This window comes from Varanus komodoensis, unplaced genomic scaffold (genome assembly GCF_004798865.1).
Source record: "Varanus komodoensis strain SLA01 unplaced genomic scaffold, ASM479886v1 scaffold20_1, whole genome shotgun sequence".
NCBI lineage: Eukaryota > Metazoa > Chordata > Lepidosauria > Squamata > Varanidae > Varanus > Varanus komodoensis.
The window spans coordinates 19,124,458-19,141,433 of NW_025335587.1; the positions used below are offsets into that span (position 1 = coordinate 19,124,458).

The 16,976-nt window shown below is 52.4% G+C and overlaps 1 protein-coding gene across 2 annotated transcripts in view; it reads right to left on the reverse strand.

Moving 5' to 3' along the window:
• CLTC (clathrin heavy chain) overlaps window positions 1-16,976 on the reverse strand; it is a 56,746-nt gene that overhangs the window by 21,197 nt on the left and 18,573 nt on the right. For both annotated transcript variants that reach the window (XM_044429831.1, XM_044429832.1), the window contains exons 3-14: window positions 13,301-13,569; window positions 12,209-12,370; window positions 11,084-11,197; window positions 10,427-10,600; window positions 7,388-7,585; window positions 6,829-7,029; window positions 5,863-6,015; window positions 4,665-4,787; window positions 4,012-4,149; window positions 3,223-3,387; window positions 2,924-3,104; window positions 310-473 (exon numbers count right to left, since the gene is read on the reverse strand). In XM_044429831.1, the coding sequence (XP_044285766.1) occupies window positions 310-473; window positions 2,924-3,104; window positions 3,223-3,387; window positions 4,012-4,149; window positions 4,665-4,787; window positions 5,863-6,015; window positions 6,829-7,029; window positions 7,388-7,585; window positions 10,427-10,600; window positions 11,084-11,197; window positions 12,209-12,370; window positions 13,301-13,569 (2,042 nt within the window). The remainder of the gene's footprint in view (window positions 1-309; window positions 474-2,923; window positions 3,105-3,222; window positions 3,388-4,011; window positions 4,150-4,664; window positions 4,788-5,862; window positions 6,016-6,828; window positions 7,030-7,387; window positions 7,586-10,426; window positions 10,601-11,083; window positions 11,198-12,208; window positions 12,371-13,300; window positions 13,570-16,976) is intronic.

A 16,976-nucleotide genomic window follows, 5' to 3' on the forward strand; every position in this document is an offset into this window, starting at 1 on the left:
ACCTTCCCACTACCAAAGTCTCAGGATGGTTTAACAATATAAAACGTAAAAAATGTAAAACACAGTGTCCTAAAATTCAGCGAATAATGAATTCAGCAGGATTCTGGGAGCACATTTTTCTGGTTAGTTTTATGGAATGCTTCTGCTCTTCCAGAAAACAAGTCGTTCCTGTTCCAAGTCTAAAGCTAATATTGGCCCGAATCGGGTTTTTCAAGTGGCCTCCATCACCAGCAGATAAAAGTGCTATAAACATGAACCAGCAGCAGGGAAGGCTTGTGGGGGAGAGGGGGAATTCCCTGGTCCCTTTACCTTGAGAAAATTCTTAACCCGCTCTGGGTCGTAGCAGTTGCTTTCTCGACAAATTCTTTCCACTTCTTTTATCTGGCCCGTCTTGCAAGCGGCTTGGATGTATTTGAAGTGCACGTCGGCATCCTGGCTGAAGTTGACGATGGAGCCCAGGAAATAGAAGAGACCTGAAAGGGAGTGGGAGGCGGGGAGCTTAGAGCAGCGGCATCGCGCCCCTCTCCACCCAAGGGCCAAATTCCACTTCAGAGGAACTCCCAGGGGCCTCACGCCAGCAGGTCAAGGCAAGACACCCGTCGGAACTTCAAAGCTCTTGCTAGGAATAACCATGAGTAACTCGGCCTTATTAGGAGCGAAATAGCTAGGTGCTACCAACAGGACTGCGAGCCAGAGAAAAGGGGTTGCGACGGGGGGAGGCAGTGTGCCAGATGTTGGACTGGGAGCCCAGGCAGTGCAGACACGACACCCCTGATTTAAAAGAACAGCAATACCCATCTGCTTCACTGGGTTTCCCTGAGGACGGCAGGCCCAGGGCTAAGTGTTCCCAGGGCTTCAGTTCCTAACAGAAACTCTGTGGGTGATTTAGTAAGATCCAGTCATTAATGTCAGATGACTCTTAAATGCCGAAACCTGCCCCCGCTGACCCTGAAGTCCATACAGCCTCCCATGTAAACACTGCGTGACTCACTGAAGAGCTAGATTTGCATGAAGTCTGTTTCTTGTGTCCCGGCATGTTTGATGCACGCTTCTGGATACTCGGTTTGACGTTTTAATTATCCTTGCCATGTGTCCGTCATGGTCTTTGGCTCAAACCATAATATTTATCTTGGATGTCACTATAGTCATAAAATGTAGCGCAAGCATATTTACTGCTCTTCAGTGGAGGCGTCATCTTTGCCCACTCATTTTAAATGGGTCGATGCAGAGAAGGGCTACACAGGAGACGCACATCGGTCATCGGGCTGAGCAGAGCGCCAAAGGAGGCGGTATTTGGTGCGTCGCAGGAAAAACAGAAAGTTGGTGAGGAAACTCAGCTGGCTGCGCGCCTTGGCTGGAGAAGGAACAGCTGTGGGGAACTTGCTGTACTCCATCCTTTCAGAAGAACGCGTAACACAAGCTTGCCACTAAGAACATGTGGCTGAGCTTCAGTTTTTCCTCCTCTCTCCCAACCCCTTTTTCATTTTGTGATGTGCCCTTTAGACTATAAGCCGGAGGGCAAGGACTGGTTCACGCTAAGTTTTTATAAGCTGCTCCGGGGGGCTTTTCTTTTGGCTGAACGGAGCAAAAAGACATATAAATGTATACATAAATTATTTTAAAAAATAACTCCCTTCGCGCTTTTATGGCAATGTTAATAAGAACACCACCGCCAGCACCCAGGGGGACATCTTGCCGCTTGCCTGCCGTGCCCCAACTATTGCTGAAACACGGCCTTGTGCGACTGCCGAGTCAGATGAGCATCCTGCAAGCTTTCGAGGAATGCTGAACAGATAGCGAGTGTAGCAGCTTTCTTGACATGAACCCTTCGAGAGAATGTGGAAGATGGCGGCAAAATGCAGGGGTCCGGGCCGGAGTGTAGGCCTCGGGAGTCAGAAATGATTTTGCTCAAGGGGGTGTCCTGCCACGCTCTGCTATCCCTGCTCCCCCAGTGCCTGCGGGCCCCAAAAATGATGGAACGGAGGGCCCCTGACATCCTGTGGATGTGCGTAATGTGTTTCCGCCTGGCAAGAATCTTGCATTCCTCCACAGACCCTCAGAGGATGGCTCCATCTGGAGTCCACCACCAACCACAACTTTCACTAAGGCCCCATGGACCAGAAGCAGCGGAGGAGACCGGGGCAGGCTAAGAAAAATGTGGGGCGTGCCCCACTCGCCTCCCGCTGCCAGGAAAGAAACGCTGAATCGAGGCCATTCCAGCAGGTCTGTTGAAAACTTAATTTCTTACCTCCCCGCATCTCCTTTTCCTTGTGTGACATCTCCTTTTAGATTGTAAGCCTGCAGGCACAAGCTGTCATTTACTGACTCTAAGAGCCCCTTTACGGGCTGGGAAGTGGCATAAATACATGCATTTTAAATACTTTAAATGTTTTGAATGCACACAGTATTTCCAGCACAGCAATTATAACCAGATCATCCCCAAACACGACAAAGGCTATTACAACATTGGAAGGAGAAAGGTTTGCTTCCTACGAGGCAACAGACTGAGGACACTTTCAACAATTGGGTGGGTGACATCAAGGTGCCACACTAGAATGGATACGGCGGGGTATGTGGTCTGCCCTTCCTGAAGTTTGTGCGTAATTGTTACCTTCAAGCGCCTGTAGATCAAAAGAAAAAGCCATCCAACAGTCTGCAAAGACGTGAATGTAGCAATTATGCATATTATAAGAATTATAATATACAATTACGCAAGCTTTGCTGAAACTTGCAAGACAAAATGTTATTTTAAAAAGCCCTCCCAGGAATGGCCTGTGCCCTTCTGGGTGGGCACCTGTGTCTGGGTTCTGCACCCTGGCTGGGACCAGGTGGTGGGCCGAGCAGCTCGGGGAGCGGCGCTCGCGCTAACGCAAGCACAGACAAGCCAAGACAGAACCGGGGACGCGCCGGGTTGCCAACGCACCTTCAAAACTCTTGAAAGATTCGAAGAGCTCAATTAGAGCCTGCGTGGAAAGCTGCTCGTGGTACTTCGAAGCCACCTGGACACAGATCTGCAGGTTCTGGCGGATGTTTGCGGAGAGCATCGCGCGCAGGCACTCCAGGGAGTCCTCCACGGAAAGGGACCCAAAATAGTTCACCAGCCACTGCAAGGCAAGCGCGGAATGAGAGCGAGACTGTGACTTCAGGCTCGTCAGGCCGGCTCATGCCAGAACAAAGCACCCACGGCAGTGCACGGGAACTGGAGGGATTCGGGCACCCTACCTCCGGGTTGAGAAGGTGGGTGTGAACGACGGCACGCTTGATGTCATACAGGTCGGTGAAGTGCTCCAGAGCTCTCTGGAGGAGACCTGCCTTCTCGCACAGCTGAGCGATGTGGGCCCGGTCGTAGTGAGTGAACATTTGGTTTCCTAAGATGGCGTCCGCAACCTGGAAGGAGAGACGCGGTGAGGCCTTGTTGCAGAGATTGAGGCCTTCCCTGCCACCCCGGCAGCCCACCGGGCTTATACCCAAGTAGGTTACACGGGAAACTGGCAACCTGATACCCTGTCTTCTGTTCCTTCCTTCCCCGCATGCGCTCAGTACTTCGGAGGCAGGTGACCAGTAACAAACCGCAGGGACCCTTCCCAGGCCTCCCATGCAGTGGCCACTTTGATCTTGTTTTTTCCTGCCCACCTAGGAAAGCCTGCCATTTCAGAGGACTTGGGCTTGCTTGTGCCTGAGCCTGCTAGACGCCCCTGTTTGCTGCCCTTTTGAAAACGCCGTGCTTGCGAGTTGGAGTGCGTGGCGTTTTCACTGCAAACGTAGGGGCAGAATCACGGGATACGTGCAGAGAAGGGAGCCAGGTAAACCACCTGGGCAGAAATGGCTACAGCAGCATCTCCTCCACATGAAAACGACATTTCCAAGTGCAGGGAAGGGATGAGCCCCTTAGGAGCAGTGGCTTTTCAGAACCACTTGGGAACGGCCAGCGACAAGGTCTGTTTGCCGAGCGGTTCCCCTGAAGCCAACGTCGGTCCAGTCCTGTGCTTCTGAAGCAGGTACGGGACCCACCTGAGGGGCATGCATGAGATTCATTTCAAGCAAGCGGGTCTGCAGAGGGCCTTCGGAGGGGCGGTTGTTCTTCAGGGCATCCAGCAGAAAAGCTGTGCACTGCTGAATCAGGTTGTATTCCATGAACACGTCCACGATCTGAAAGAGAGGAATGTGGGTACCTTGCATGCCTTCCTAGCATGTAACCAGTCCTGAAGCAGGAGAAGAAAGCGTGTTGAACAGAAACAGGCAAAACACATCTTTCTAGAGTTCTCAAAAATGGAAGTCCTAGCTCATCACCAGATTAATAGAAAATTTCGCCACCAAGCCAACTGCACAGAACCAAAGCGGGGCCAGCAAGGCTGAGAGGAAAAGATTTCTATACATTGCAAAACCATGAGAAGAAGTCTGTGCTAATTTTTTCCTCCCTCACATGGAACGACCCCCTTTTCCTAAGCAGTCAATATGCACTACAGTTGCAGAGGGCTGTGGAGAAATATGCTCCCTTCGCATCTTACAAACGGGGCTGTTGGGGACCAGGAAATGGGATGCGTCTTTCGATGCCGAAACGCCTCCAGGATTCAAGAAGAACCAACCATCTGCCAGGAGATACTCTTCTGGGCACAGTCAGTCTTTCAGAAGAGTTGACTTATCTCCGTTCGGACTTTACTTACCTGAGTGATGTCTGCAAGCGGCTCCTCGTCTTGTACTAGCATCTGGGCAAACTGCTGCCCTTGGTCTGGACTGATTCGCATTACATTCCTCAGGAGAAAGATCCAGTCTGGAGTGTAGCCGACCTAGGAGTGTGCGCACACAAACACACACACACACTTAAAATAATGTGATCCACTTTGTGAATGGCCCTCACAAGGGGATTTACAAAATTACAAAAACATGAACGTGCAAATTACTACGCACCCACACAGCAAGAACAGTGGATGATTTCAAAGTATGGGAATAAATGTGTCTTCAGGTCACTTTGATTTTTAAACCAAGCAACAGCTGCTCCCACTCTAAATTACTCTTACTGGAATTGCGTCGCACTGCATTGTTCTTAAATTCACATTTTAACGCCATGTTAACTATCATAAGGATTTTTAAACATCTTACAGGATATAAATGGCATAAATGAATAAATAATAAAATGAATTAAGCCCCAGGGAAAACATGGCAAAGGTGCGGGGCCTTGTTTCATGAGCTTTGCAGAAGGCCTGGGTGCCCCAGCGAAACACAGCCCTGACATTTTCCAGCCAGAACTTAGGGGCTCTCACAGAGAAGATACCTTCAGAGAGCTACGCAAAATTAATTGTTTGCGGGGCATCGGCTCCAAAGCAGCCCTTTCGCAGGCGAGGATTCAGAGGAGGCGGGCACGGGAGAAAGGCTTCTCAGGGCCAACGGACTAGGGCCACTTCTGCAGATTTCTCTCCCTGGACCAGCACCAGCGACTCTGAAGCACCCGGCAACCCCTCTCCTCCACAGGCAAGAGGCAATGAAAGGGCTGTGAAACCGCGACTCCCGCAACACGCCTGCTCTCCTGGGCCTTCGGCAGCGGGGCCGCAGGACACGAAGCTAGCCGTGGACGGGGCAAAGCGCTCTGCGTGCTGGGAAGGGGTGTGGCGGATCGGCGGGGCCCCGCTTCACATGCAGGGGGCCTCGGGCTCAACCCCTGCTGGGCCGGAAAAAGAATCCAAGGCGAGCCCCCTGGTGCTCCTGTGACTTTTGCACTGGACGTGCATCCCACTCCGTCACGTACGCGGCCGTTCAGGGGAGGGGCTGTGTCCACTGAGCAAACAGACGGGCTATTTGCCTCCAGCAGAGCTCCCGATAAGCAAGGCCAGCCTCGACCGCCCCGGGTTCGGATAGGGCAGGCACCTTTTTCGCGTAGAGCACAATCTTCTGAACTTGTCCGGTCTCGGCGAAGCACTGGATGACTTTGTTGGGAACGTTCGCCCGAAGGTAGACACTCAGAGCCAGCGTGGGGTCCACGGATTTCACGAGGTCTCCCAATTCTTCAGAGCATTCCAACTGTTTTGAGAGATTTAAGAGGCTATTAGAAACCCGTGCATGCGTACCACCACCTAAATCAAAAATTACATTCACCACAGAACCCAGCTTCCAAAGCAGCTCAGTGCTTTCTCTCCATCTCTTTTCTAAAAGCTTTACAAAGTTTCTAGCTCTCATGGAAACAAAGATGCTCAGAAATGTGTGTGCAATGCCTGAAGGTATTTCAGCAGCGAAGAGTCAAGTAATGAGTGACTAAGGCAAGAGGGTTTCCCGGACACACCCAGCCGCTTGCCCTTTCCTCGGACCAAGGTAGAGAGAAGCAGTCGGCGTGCAGAGCACCCTTTCTGCACAGAACCGCAGTTCATGCGAAGGTGCAGAATTCTTCGTGGTTCTTATTTTGGGAGCATGATGCATATTCCAGCCCCGGAAACGGAAACACCAACAGCTAAGCAGGCAGGGGGCAGGGAGAAAGAGGTGGCAGCAATTCCCACACGCTGCGCTGACCCACACAGGGCTCAAACAAACTGTGCGTCAAGAGCAGACTGAACTGCATGGCGGGGACGCCATTTGAGTCTCGCTCGCAGAAGCCCTTCTGGATCAGAGCCAGGTCCACCCAGTCCAGCCCTCCACGCGCACGGCGGCAAACCAGCTGCGTGCAGGATCCCTCAGGCAGGATGGGTGCAAGACCTCCACCTGCCACGGCACGCTCCTCGGCACTTCGGTCCAGCGGAAGACATCCACGTTTGCCAAGGTGCTGGCCGGGTGTCTCTGGCCACCTCTGCCGGGCAACCGGAGAAGCCGGCCAAGCAGACGCACCTGGAGGAGATGCCTCACCTTGTCTTCTTTGAGCCACTTCTCCAGCAGCTGCTTGCGTCCCTGTTGCAGCACCGGGCGGCAGAGTTCTAAGGACTCGTACTTGTTCAGCTGACCTTGGTCTAGCAGGATGCCAAAATACTGGAGCAACGGGGAGGTCTGGCCCGGCTGGGCTGGGACGCTCTGGAACCGCCGGATCGTGTCCGGGGTACGCAGTATTCCCTGTGAGGAGGAGAGGGGAACGAAATGCACCACCGGTCCTTCGCAGCTCGGGCAGAGGAGTCCGTCCGTTAACCAGCCAGAGACTTGGCAGCTGCGAACCCGTCAGGGCAGGGCAGGGACCCTTTTCCGCGCCCTCAGGCACATACGGCCAGTCGAAAGACCCCCCTGGGCAACGCCCCAAGAGGTCATTCCAAGCACCGAGCGTTTTCGACCGACAGCCCAGGACACCCTTGCGTCGCTCTCCCCGAGGCATCGGTGCCAGGCAGATCCACCAGGTGGACACAAGCACCCTGCCAGCGGCAACGACAACGTCGCACACCCAGCGATGCACCTGCGCCCGTGCCGCCGTTCCCCGTACCTTTGGGGCGTTTGCTGCCACTTTGGCTGCTTCCGAGTAGCTGCCCTGCGCGAAGAGCGCGTTGAATTTCCGGGCGAAGAGCTCTTCGGCCCCGGCGAGGTTGTTGCGGACGGCCATGCGCAGCGCCAGGTCGGGGTTTTGCAGCACATTCGTGATGTAAGGAATGATGTTCTCTTCCTCGACACACACCGACAGCACCTGAGTCGGGAGAGGAGGCAAGATGCGGGGGGGGAGGGGGGCACAACCGTGAGAGGGGGCCTCTGAAAGCAGAAAACTGTCCGCAAAGAGCGGAAGAGCAAGAATTCCCCAAAGAGGTTCGCCTGGCGCCGACACTCTATTCTTTTCGGCGCCAGGTAAAAACCTTTTTATTCGCCCAACATTTTAAGGCCTAAATAATCCTAATCTGGTTTTATTATATTCTCAACTGCATTTTGTCCTTTTGCAATTGTATTTTCTGACTGTTGTGTATTTATTGCTATTTATAGTGTAAGCTATCCTGGGGCAATTGGATTGTGTCGGACGGGATAAAAACATTCCAAATAAATTAATTCAGAGCTATTCTCAAAGACACCCAGAGTGAGGTTCAGGAAGAGAGACAAGGGACTCCTCCAGCCACAGCTCAGGGGGGCAGCACTTGGTTGGCTCGCAGGCAGACGGTCCGAGGTTTGATGCCCGGCTGCCCCAGACGGAGCCGGAAAAAGCCCTGCAGAGCCTTGGCTGCCGGCCTGTGCCGACGACACAGCACTAAATGGGCCCGGGGCCTGCCTTGCTCCACGCAGCGTCCCGTGTGCCTCCGGCTGCAGCGGTTTGGAGTCGCGTCAAGGGCTGCTTTCCCACATGAAAGGCACTGCAGCCCTGGCCTTTAGACTGGAGGCCAAGGGCAGAGCAGGCTCCGTCGTGCCAGGAGTGATGAATCACCCCCACCCTCTAAAGGACAGAGTGTCCTGGGCGTGCACATGGCTTGCTCTGCTCTGCTCTCCTCTCCCAGATGGATGCTCTACACATCCAAGTCAGATTTGGAAATTGCTCCCTCCCCCCCCCCCTCCAGCGTGTCTGCTACACACAGCACGGGGGGGGAGGTGTCACGGGACTGCCCTGAGAAATGGATGACAGCCAACCACTGAGCATTTGCACAATGAGCTGCACATGCTGAGATGCCGCAGCTCATTCTGCAAAAGTTCTGCTCTCTGGCCAGGGAAATGCCGTGCCTTTAAGTGTCGCACGGCTTCCGCCTGGCCAGTCAGCGGCCACTAGTCATGAGGGCCAAACAGGATGGGGACGGCCTGTGGCCACCTCAGCAAGCGCCACATGCCGAAAAGAGACGAAGGCGGGCCCCGCAAAGGACATTCCGGCCACAGAATTGTGTTCATCCCCAAGCAAGTGCCCTCCAGGTGTTTTGGGCAGCTCACAGCAAGCCCCTCCAGCCCGGTCAAGGACCAGGGGTGAAGAGCGTCGGCCTCCAGAGGAGCCGCACTGAGAAAGGCAGGCTGGTGGAGCTCCACCGGCCGGTCCTCCCGCTTGCTCCGAGATCTGGAGCAGCCGTCCCCAGCTGATGCCTGCAGAGGTGCTGGGCGGCCGCTGCTGGCACGCCTGCCCCGTGAGCTGGGGAGGGCTGATCCTGGCCCTGGCTCCGCGTCCACCTCGAAGGCAGAGCACCACGAGGCAGCAGAGGGCCTCTTCAGCAGCGGCAGTTCCCCTGTGCCACACGCTCAAGTGGAGCTTGGGACTGGCTGGTTTTTCGATGGCCGAGGGATGGGCCCCAAACAGAAAGGCTCAAACGCACTTACGGGGGAAGACCAAAAAGCAGAACCCCATCCGGCTGCTTTGGAAGAGTCTCCTCTGCCTGCAACCCAAACGCTCAGGCAGCGCAAAGCACAGGAAGGGAAACCAATGATCTATGTTCTGAGCCAGCCGTGTGGTCCTTCAGATCCGGACGTGGCCAGGGCATGCTGGGAGCTGTAGGCTTCTCTTTGGCTGAAATGCTTGGATTGCACCTTGATCTCTAAAAACCATCTCGGCATGGGCCGCAGCTTAGCAGTTCAGGCCCCAGCTTCTCTGGTCAAAGAGCATCAGGTAGCTGGTGATGGAAAAGCTTCTCTCTCTCTCTCTCCCCCCCCCCCAGGGGGCCCCTGCCAGTCAGAGCAGACAATGGCCTGACCTGGTCTATGGCAGCTTTCCGTGTAGCTCCAACCTCCCACCCAGACAATGTCACGAAGCTGCTGCTTCCTGGACGGTGCAAACAGCTGCCAGCAGAGGCTCTTTCGTGGCCCTGGCAGCTTAGCGGTAGATTAACGCAATCCGACGAGGGGGATGCCAGTCCTTTCGGAGCGCGCGCTTCATTTTAATCTGAGAGGCGGTGCGGCAGTAGCGGCAACCCAGGCCAGGCAACCTCGCTCTTAGATCTGCATCCAGGAGGACTGAAGCGGCGGCCTCTGTACTCACTTGGGGTCAGTTACGTGTCAGCCCCATGCTCAGTCCTGAGTTCTGAATTCAGAATCTCTCTCACACACACACCCACTGTGCAGAGAGCCTCAATTTGCAGAGCGGAGCTGCCTTAAGTCTGCTGCAGAATAAAATAACACATTGCAAAGCTTACAGGCAGCTGAAGCACTAGCACTTTTATCCTGAGCTAACAAATGCCAGAATATGTTGGTCTTTAAGATGCCAGAGGAATGCTGTTTAAGAGCATTCAAGAATATGACCTTGTTTACGCAAACTAACCACGTTTGGACTGGTTCAATCCTGGGTTGTTGAGATGGTAACAGAGGAAAGCCAGTGGGTTTCCACTGCTGAACAGACCTGTGGCTTGTTCTTGTGTTCTGGGTTGTTTTGCCCCCAGTCTTGAATCTGGACATCATGCAAAACAACCCCAGGGCAGAGCATTTCTGGCTTGTTCAACTCACTCACAGCAACCCAGAGTTTAAAAGGAATCTGGGCAGTTGCGACGTGTGTACCTGGCATCACCCCGATAGCGATCCCAGCGTTAAGGCCTGTATGACCATTTAAGCACTGGCTTAAACGGGATAAGAATCTCATTACTTGTCCTTTTCTGTTGACGCCGATGATTCCCGACGTGGCTTCATGCGGAGCAGTGACGAAGATGGTCTCCCCACTGATTCTGTTCATGTAGATACAAGTCCCAGTTTCGAGGTCATAGAGGTGGATGTAACCGTATTTTGTGATCAAGAAAACTACATCGTGCTTTTCGCTGATCTGAAGGAAGAAGAACAGAGAGAGGACTGAGGTTATCCTGTAGCTCCCCACGGGCATGATGTGGGCAGCTGTCTACGCCATGCTCATTCAACACACTGTATTGCAATTTAAAAGCTGCACTGCCACTTAAAAGCTGCACAGGAAGAAAATCCGCCTGTATAGTGTAAAACTGTGGCATCCTACTCGGCATAAAACTAGTCGGGTGGCCAAGGAGCTAGAAAAGCGCAGGGCAAGCTTCCCTCAACAACTGGCTGTCTTCCATGCACTTTTCAAAGCCAAAAATACCTGAACTTTTGTTCTATAAAAGGGAAGGCTAAGCAGCTATTAAAGGCAGCTTACAATGTTAAACCCAAGGCTTGAAAGTGGGTGCTGTCAAGCTCGGCCATTCTCTGGCATGTTGAAATGACGGCGTTCAAACTTCCTGACTCCGACGTGCGACCACGACCACCCTGGTGCCGAGAGGCCGAGAGTAAGACAGGGTACCTGCATCGCTACTGGGAAATCATTCTGTGCTTCCGGTGGGAAGAAGACATCCACGGCTTTCTTCGGAAAGGGCTGGTTCCCGGTGGGAGGGGTGCCAACCTCAATGATATGCAACTGTACGGGAAGGAAGGGAGAGGATTGGATTAAAGCGTTGGTGTCCTCGGAGAGGAACGCCTGCACCTCTGTTCAGGCGCACGCAAGGAAACAGGTGGGCACAAGCAATTGGTATCACTAGCGGCTCTTCCGCTTTATGAATTAAGAGACTACGTCGCCGCTGGAGAAGGACTAGGCGATCATCCACCTGGACTGGCTAATGCCTTGTGCAAAACCAGCCCGGAAAAGGCAGGGTCACGGTGAGGCCACCAAAAGTCTGCCTGTCACTGCAGCCTCCATTTCTCCTGATCTGGCAAGGCGGCTTCCTTCTTCTGTACACGTCTCATTGATTCCAAAAATTCCTTTTTCCATCGGGAAAAAAGGTCCGCAGCCAACATATGAAATGGGCAAGGTACACCAGCACCTCCCCTCTTCGGCAAAAATAGGCTGTTCTAGAGCTGAAACCAACTTTCATTTCCCTATTATGTCTCGGCAAGACCTCCCCCTCCCGACGAACCCTAATTATCCAAGTTGATTTAGGACTAAAAAAGATCCCACCTGCTGACTGAATTTGCACCCTCATCCAGGAGTGGGCAATGCTGGCAAGTCCGGAGGGCATCCCCCCCCCCCCGCCCCAAATCAGGCCAACTCCTTGAAAAGAGGAGAAGCTTGGAAAGGACCAATGCGGCTTAAAAAACAGCTCAGTTCCTCCTCGAGCTTCTGCAGCCCTCCGCCCCCAAACCGCGGTGGCCACACGAGAGGCTGACCCTGTGGGATGCATGTGTGGCCAACACCTGCTCTCGCCCCGCCCCCTCGCATCACCTGCGGGCTGTGTGGATGCCCCGTCCCCACACTCCCGCACGGCACCTTTGGGGTCCGATGAATCCAAACTGGTTTGTGGTGCTTGCGGCAGTGCCAACACAAGTGAATTAGGATGCCGGTCTTTCCCCACAAAGCTTCCCGCGGCCACAGCAAAATCTATACTGGAGAAAGGCGTTCCCGCCTCCCAGGCAAGGAGGGATGGGGACTGACCTTGCCTCCCGCTTGCCCTCTCACTGCGAAACAGAAGAGGGTGGATTCCTCTGCGTTGCCTTCCATCTTGAACTGCGCAAAGCTAGCGGCGTGGCCTTCGATGGGCTGGGACACCTTCCGATCCACCGAATAAAGCTGCATGGCTCCGACGACACGGTTTTGCTTTGGAAAGAAGAGGGGGGGGAACAAGCACGCAGGTGAAGGGTTGCACTTGGCGAGTGGTTCACGAGAACCACAGATTTCATGAACCGGCTTCGACGTGGAAACAGAGAATTTGGGAAAGCTCAGGCAAAGTCTCTGGACGGTAGTCAAAGTTGTTCATTTGCAAAGGACTAGCCCCACCTTCCCCAGTCCGGGGCTACTCAGACAAGCTGGACCAACTTCCAGCACTGCTGGTCAGAGGATGCTGGCAGCTGAGAGGATGCTGAGTAGCCTAACATGTATTACTAATTGAAGTATTTCAGGGCTGCTCCTCGGCCCCCGCCCCCATCGCCGCCAAAGACTCACAGAGCTGCTCCCAGTCAATCGGTAAAATGAGACAGCCCCACACCTCGCCATCTAAGCGGGCATGACACCCAAGGAAAAAGATGGGGAGAGGAAAGCTCGGTGCAGCTTTATTCACAAGAGTGCCCGATCTCAGCAGAGCTGTAGTAAAACGCATCGCAATATAACTGGCTGCCCAGCGACAACTTTTAAGGAATGCTGGGGGTGGAATGCGCCAGTCAAGTTCTGCTTGCGGCCTGGATTTTGACATTTGGCTGATAAGTCTCTGAAGTTTAGCAGTGTCCGTCCTGCAGCGAGAGATTAAATTCAAAGACTTTGCTAGCACGGTGCCAAGAGGAGGAGGTTATGCATGCCGCAGCTGGAACATGCCCGTGCTTCACAGAACACACCGGCCTCAAACTCGCCGTTTTGCCACAATACCCAGCAGGCCCTTTTACCGTAACAAAACGGCAACGGAGACCAGAAGCCTGCTTCTTCCTACCCGGGGGCATACACAGGGGAAACTACCAGCTTTGCCGCTGCATTAAAGCTCATTAAGTTCCGACGTTTGGACTTCTTCGGAGGCACCGACTTAGACCAAAGCATTACCTGTGCGGATATTCCGGTCAAAAGCAGCCATTTCTGCTTGGCATCTGTGCGGTAGTTGATGATCTGGCAGCCTGCCAGACTAGAATGGCGATCGAACATCTTGACGGGCTGGGACTCGCCTTCCATGCTCCAGTGGTACACAGCGTTGTCTGTGACGAGCGCGACGGTGTTCAGAGAGATCCACTTCCAGAAGGTGACATCGTCCGTCATGGTGTGGGCCTTCATTTTGCTCTTCATTTCAATATTAAAGATCTGAAGGGTCTTCCCAGCTGGAGGTAAGATGACAGATCAAGTCAGCCACACGTATGAATCTGGCGTATTCAAATGAAAGGTCAGGATGTCCACACACACCACCCGATCCCATGGGAAGCCATCATGCATTCAGACTCGGTAGTAAGAATTTCCAGTGGCCAGCCGGCTTTCTAAACCAGATACCTTTCTAAAAACCGCATCTACTTCTCATTTTAAGTTCTGCCAGTAGCCAAGTTGGTTAGGGCTTGACAGCCATGTACTGCAAACAGTTTCTGTTGGTGACAAAGTCGACTCTCATGCTGGGTTATTCATCCTGAACCCACGCGATTTTACTCTCTCAAGATAAATACACCAAGGCACACAACGGCGGCGCTACACACAAACCACGCACGGGATGTCCACGTCTAGTGCTAGTACGGGAGGGACACAGGACAGTTTCCACGCAAGAAAGGAAAACGGGAAGTCACGGAGTGGGCACTTTGTTAGGTCGGTGAGTCGCTTGGTTTCGAGCGAACCAGAACTCTTAACAAAGGTTTTGCTGTTGCCGATGGCAGGCTCAGCGTGCACCAGCCACAGTGGGCGAGGGCGGGAAAGGCGACGACGACAAGCAGGCAGGCTTGGGGTTGGGTGGAGAGCAGAGGAGGAGGAAGGGAATATCCAGACACCAAAGAGAGGCGTGTGTTGCCTCCGGCATCCTTACCATGAGGAAATCGGCATGTGTCACTGATGAATGCGGGGCCCGGACCGGGGAGATCACGGTTTGGACCCCTGCTAGGCCCCTATGCCCACAGATGGGCCTGCTCACCACACCTCTTCTCTACCTAAGAGGGATGCCGCAAGGATGGGATGGGAATAACCCCGTGTGCACTGCCCTGAGCTCCTTGGAGGAAACCTCGGATACGACGAGATCCAGCGGCAGTAAGCGGCACGCTGTGGGATTGCTCCTGCTTGGTCCTCAAGCTGGCGCTGGAAAACGTTTCGATGCCCAGATGTTTCGACATCTCCAGATGTCCAGAACTGCTTTACTGTCCAAGGTTTAAGATGAGAATCACGGGAGGCAGGTGGTTTGCTTCCAGTAGCCCCAAGTAAGGCACAGGCAGCAACGGGAGAGTAGGAACGAGGCCTCACGATGAGCCAAAAAAACCTCTGATCCATTTCTGTATAGCACTAACCACCAGAAGCAGCCCATCACTGGACTACAGTGCTCATAATCCCCCACAGCTGGACGGGAACTGTAGGAACTGCAGGCCAACAAATCTAAAAGGCACCAGGCCGGGGAAGGCTGTGGGGTGGCCTGCTACCCACGTATGACCAGAAAAAGGATTCTGACTTCGCATTTTTGCTTCTGGGGTAGTTCAGGCAAATGCTAGGAGAAAGAGCCCAGCAACCACGCCGCTCTTCCTCCACGCAGCCTCCCTTCCACTGTCTGTGCACAATCAGTGGCAGAGAGATGAAGGCATAGGGGCGAGAAGCAAACACGTCAGAATAAAAACAGTTCGCAGCTAGGGAGAGAAAAGCCACTAGTCCTTCCACAGAGGTCACTAGCCTACACGTCTGGGCAACCTTTACTTCAAAGGGAACTCAAAGCAGGCCGAGCTTCCAAAGCTATTATGAACTGGGTTTCGGGGTTAAAGACTAAGCTATCACCAAACCCTTCAAGGGTCAGAGGTCAGCCTCCCAGGAACAGGTTTGACCCTGCTCTCAAAAGTTGCAGTGGGGCAGGCTGCGGGGGAGGGAAGAGAGCTCCTTCGGTGTCTATTCCTTTCATTATGTACTCTTGGATTTTGGGGTGGTTGCAATCCAAGACATTCTCCAGTTGAAAGCCAGACTCCGGCTTCATTTCTTTCTCACACTATTTGCAGAGTACACAAAAAGCAAAAAATATACAGCCAGATATGAAATTGTAAGAGTCTCAGTCCTGTTTATAAAAAGGTCGATGCATATCCAAGCAAATCCTATCAATCAAGACCACTCTTTTCCCTTTCCTCTTTTTAAGAGAAGGCCCTGAGAACAAGGCCCCCGACTCGCAAGAATATTGGTTCTTGCCTACGCCTCCACCGTAATTATTCAGCATGTGCCCCACTAAGCCTTTAAGCTCGTAAGCCTTTCGCATTCTCTTTTCATAAAACAGGACAAACACAAATACAATCTGAAACGGAAGTAACTCACCATCTGCATACACAAGAAAGCGTTAGAAAGTGTGACAAAAATAGTGATACAACATTAAAGCCGTCAAAAAACAAAAGAGGAAGGTATTACAAGGAGACAGTTGAAAATTTAAGTTTCTCCACCAAAGGAGGGAACATAGCAATATCTTGGCTTTAGTGGACGCAGAGGCGGCGCAATTTGGAGAAGAAAATCAGTTGGAATGCTTGAGCGATGGCGACTGGACAGTTTGCATCTGTTAAGCGGTGACTTACAGGCCCGTGTACACTAAAGTTACCAGATCTATTGCATAACACTCAAGAGTTTATAGTATTATAGTACACTTTTGCCATATCAAAGTCACACGGCAGGTGGGATTCAACAAAGAACAAGGCTGGAAACTTTTTGTACTGCACAGGAGGCTAAAAGTTCAACAGCCTTAAGTAATTTGCACGGGGGAGATAAATGAAGTCGGTATGATATTATTTCGGGAAATGTCACTGTTCTTTGTCCCAAATATTTAAAAGAAGATAGTATAGTTGTTTTGTCTTTTTAAAGAATAGCATATTGGGCACACATTTAAGGCTATTCCAATTATTATTTTTTAATTTTTAAGAGTACATTTAAGAGAAAGCTAAAATGTAGAGGTGGAACACAAGTGCATATGGACTTCAGGGTATTTGGTTGAGCTAAGTCATGCTTGCACAAAACGCTGGGACTCCTATTCACACATCCCAAATGCACTCTTGCAGAGTTTTCACAAGTTCATATTTAAGCATCTCTGGCAGTCAACTGTGGGCCTGAGAACAGATGTCGCCTTTCACAGTGTAAGCCGGGACATTCAGAATTTTAATATCCCATGGGCTGTGAGTTGACCATTTCAGAAAAATGCCTTATTGCAGGAGGGCAAAGAGAGCAGAACTGGCATGATTACACTCTACAGAACCATCCGAGGCATTAATGAATGGAAGCAATGCGCATTCGCAGGGCTAATTTGGTGTATTCCTGGGCCAGTATTTTGTGTCTGCTCTACAAAACTGGTCCACAAAGTTACTAGTCCACACAGAAGAATATGTAGCCGAGTTCAGTGAATGAGGACCTTGGATCTGGACCATTTGTGGTGTATCAGCAAGGGCTCCTGACTCCTGGTTGTGAAAGAAAACAGCTCTCCTGCTCCAAATTAGGATGCAAAAATGAAAACACATGGGCAAGGGAAAACCCAGCTTGGATTTATGGGTGAAGAACTGGGGGTTCACTTCTGGAACTGGAAAAACATCTG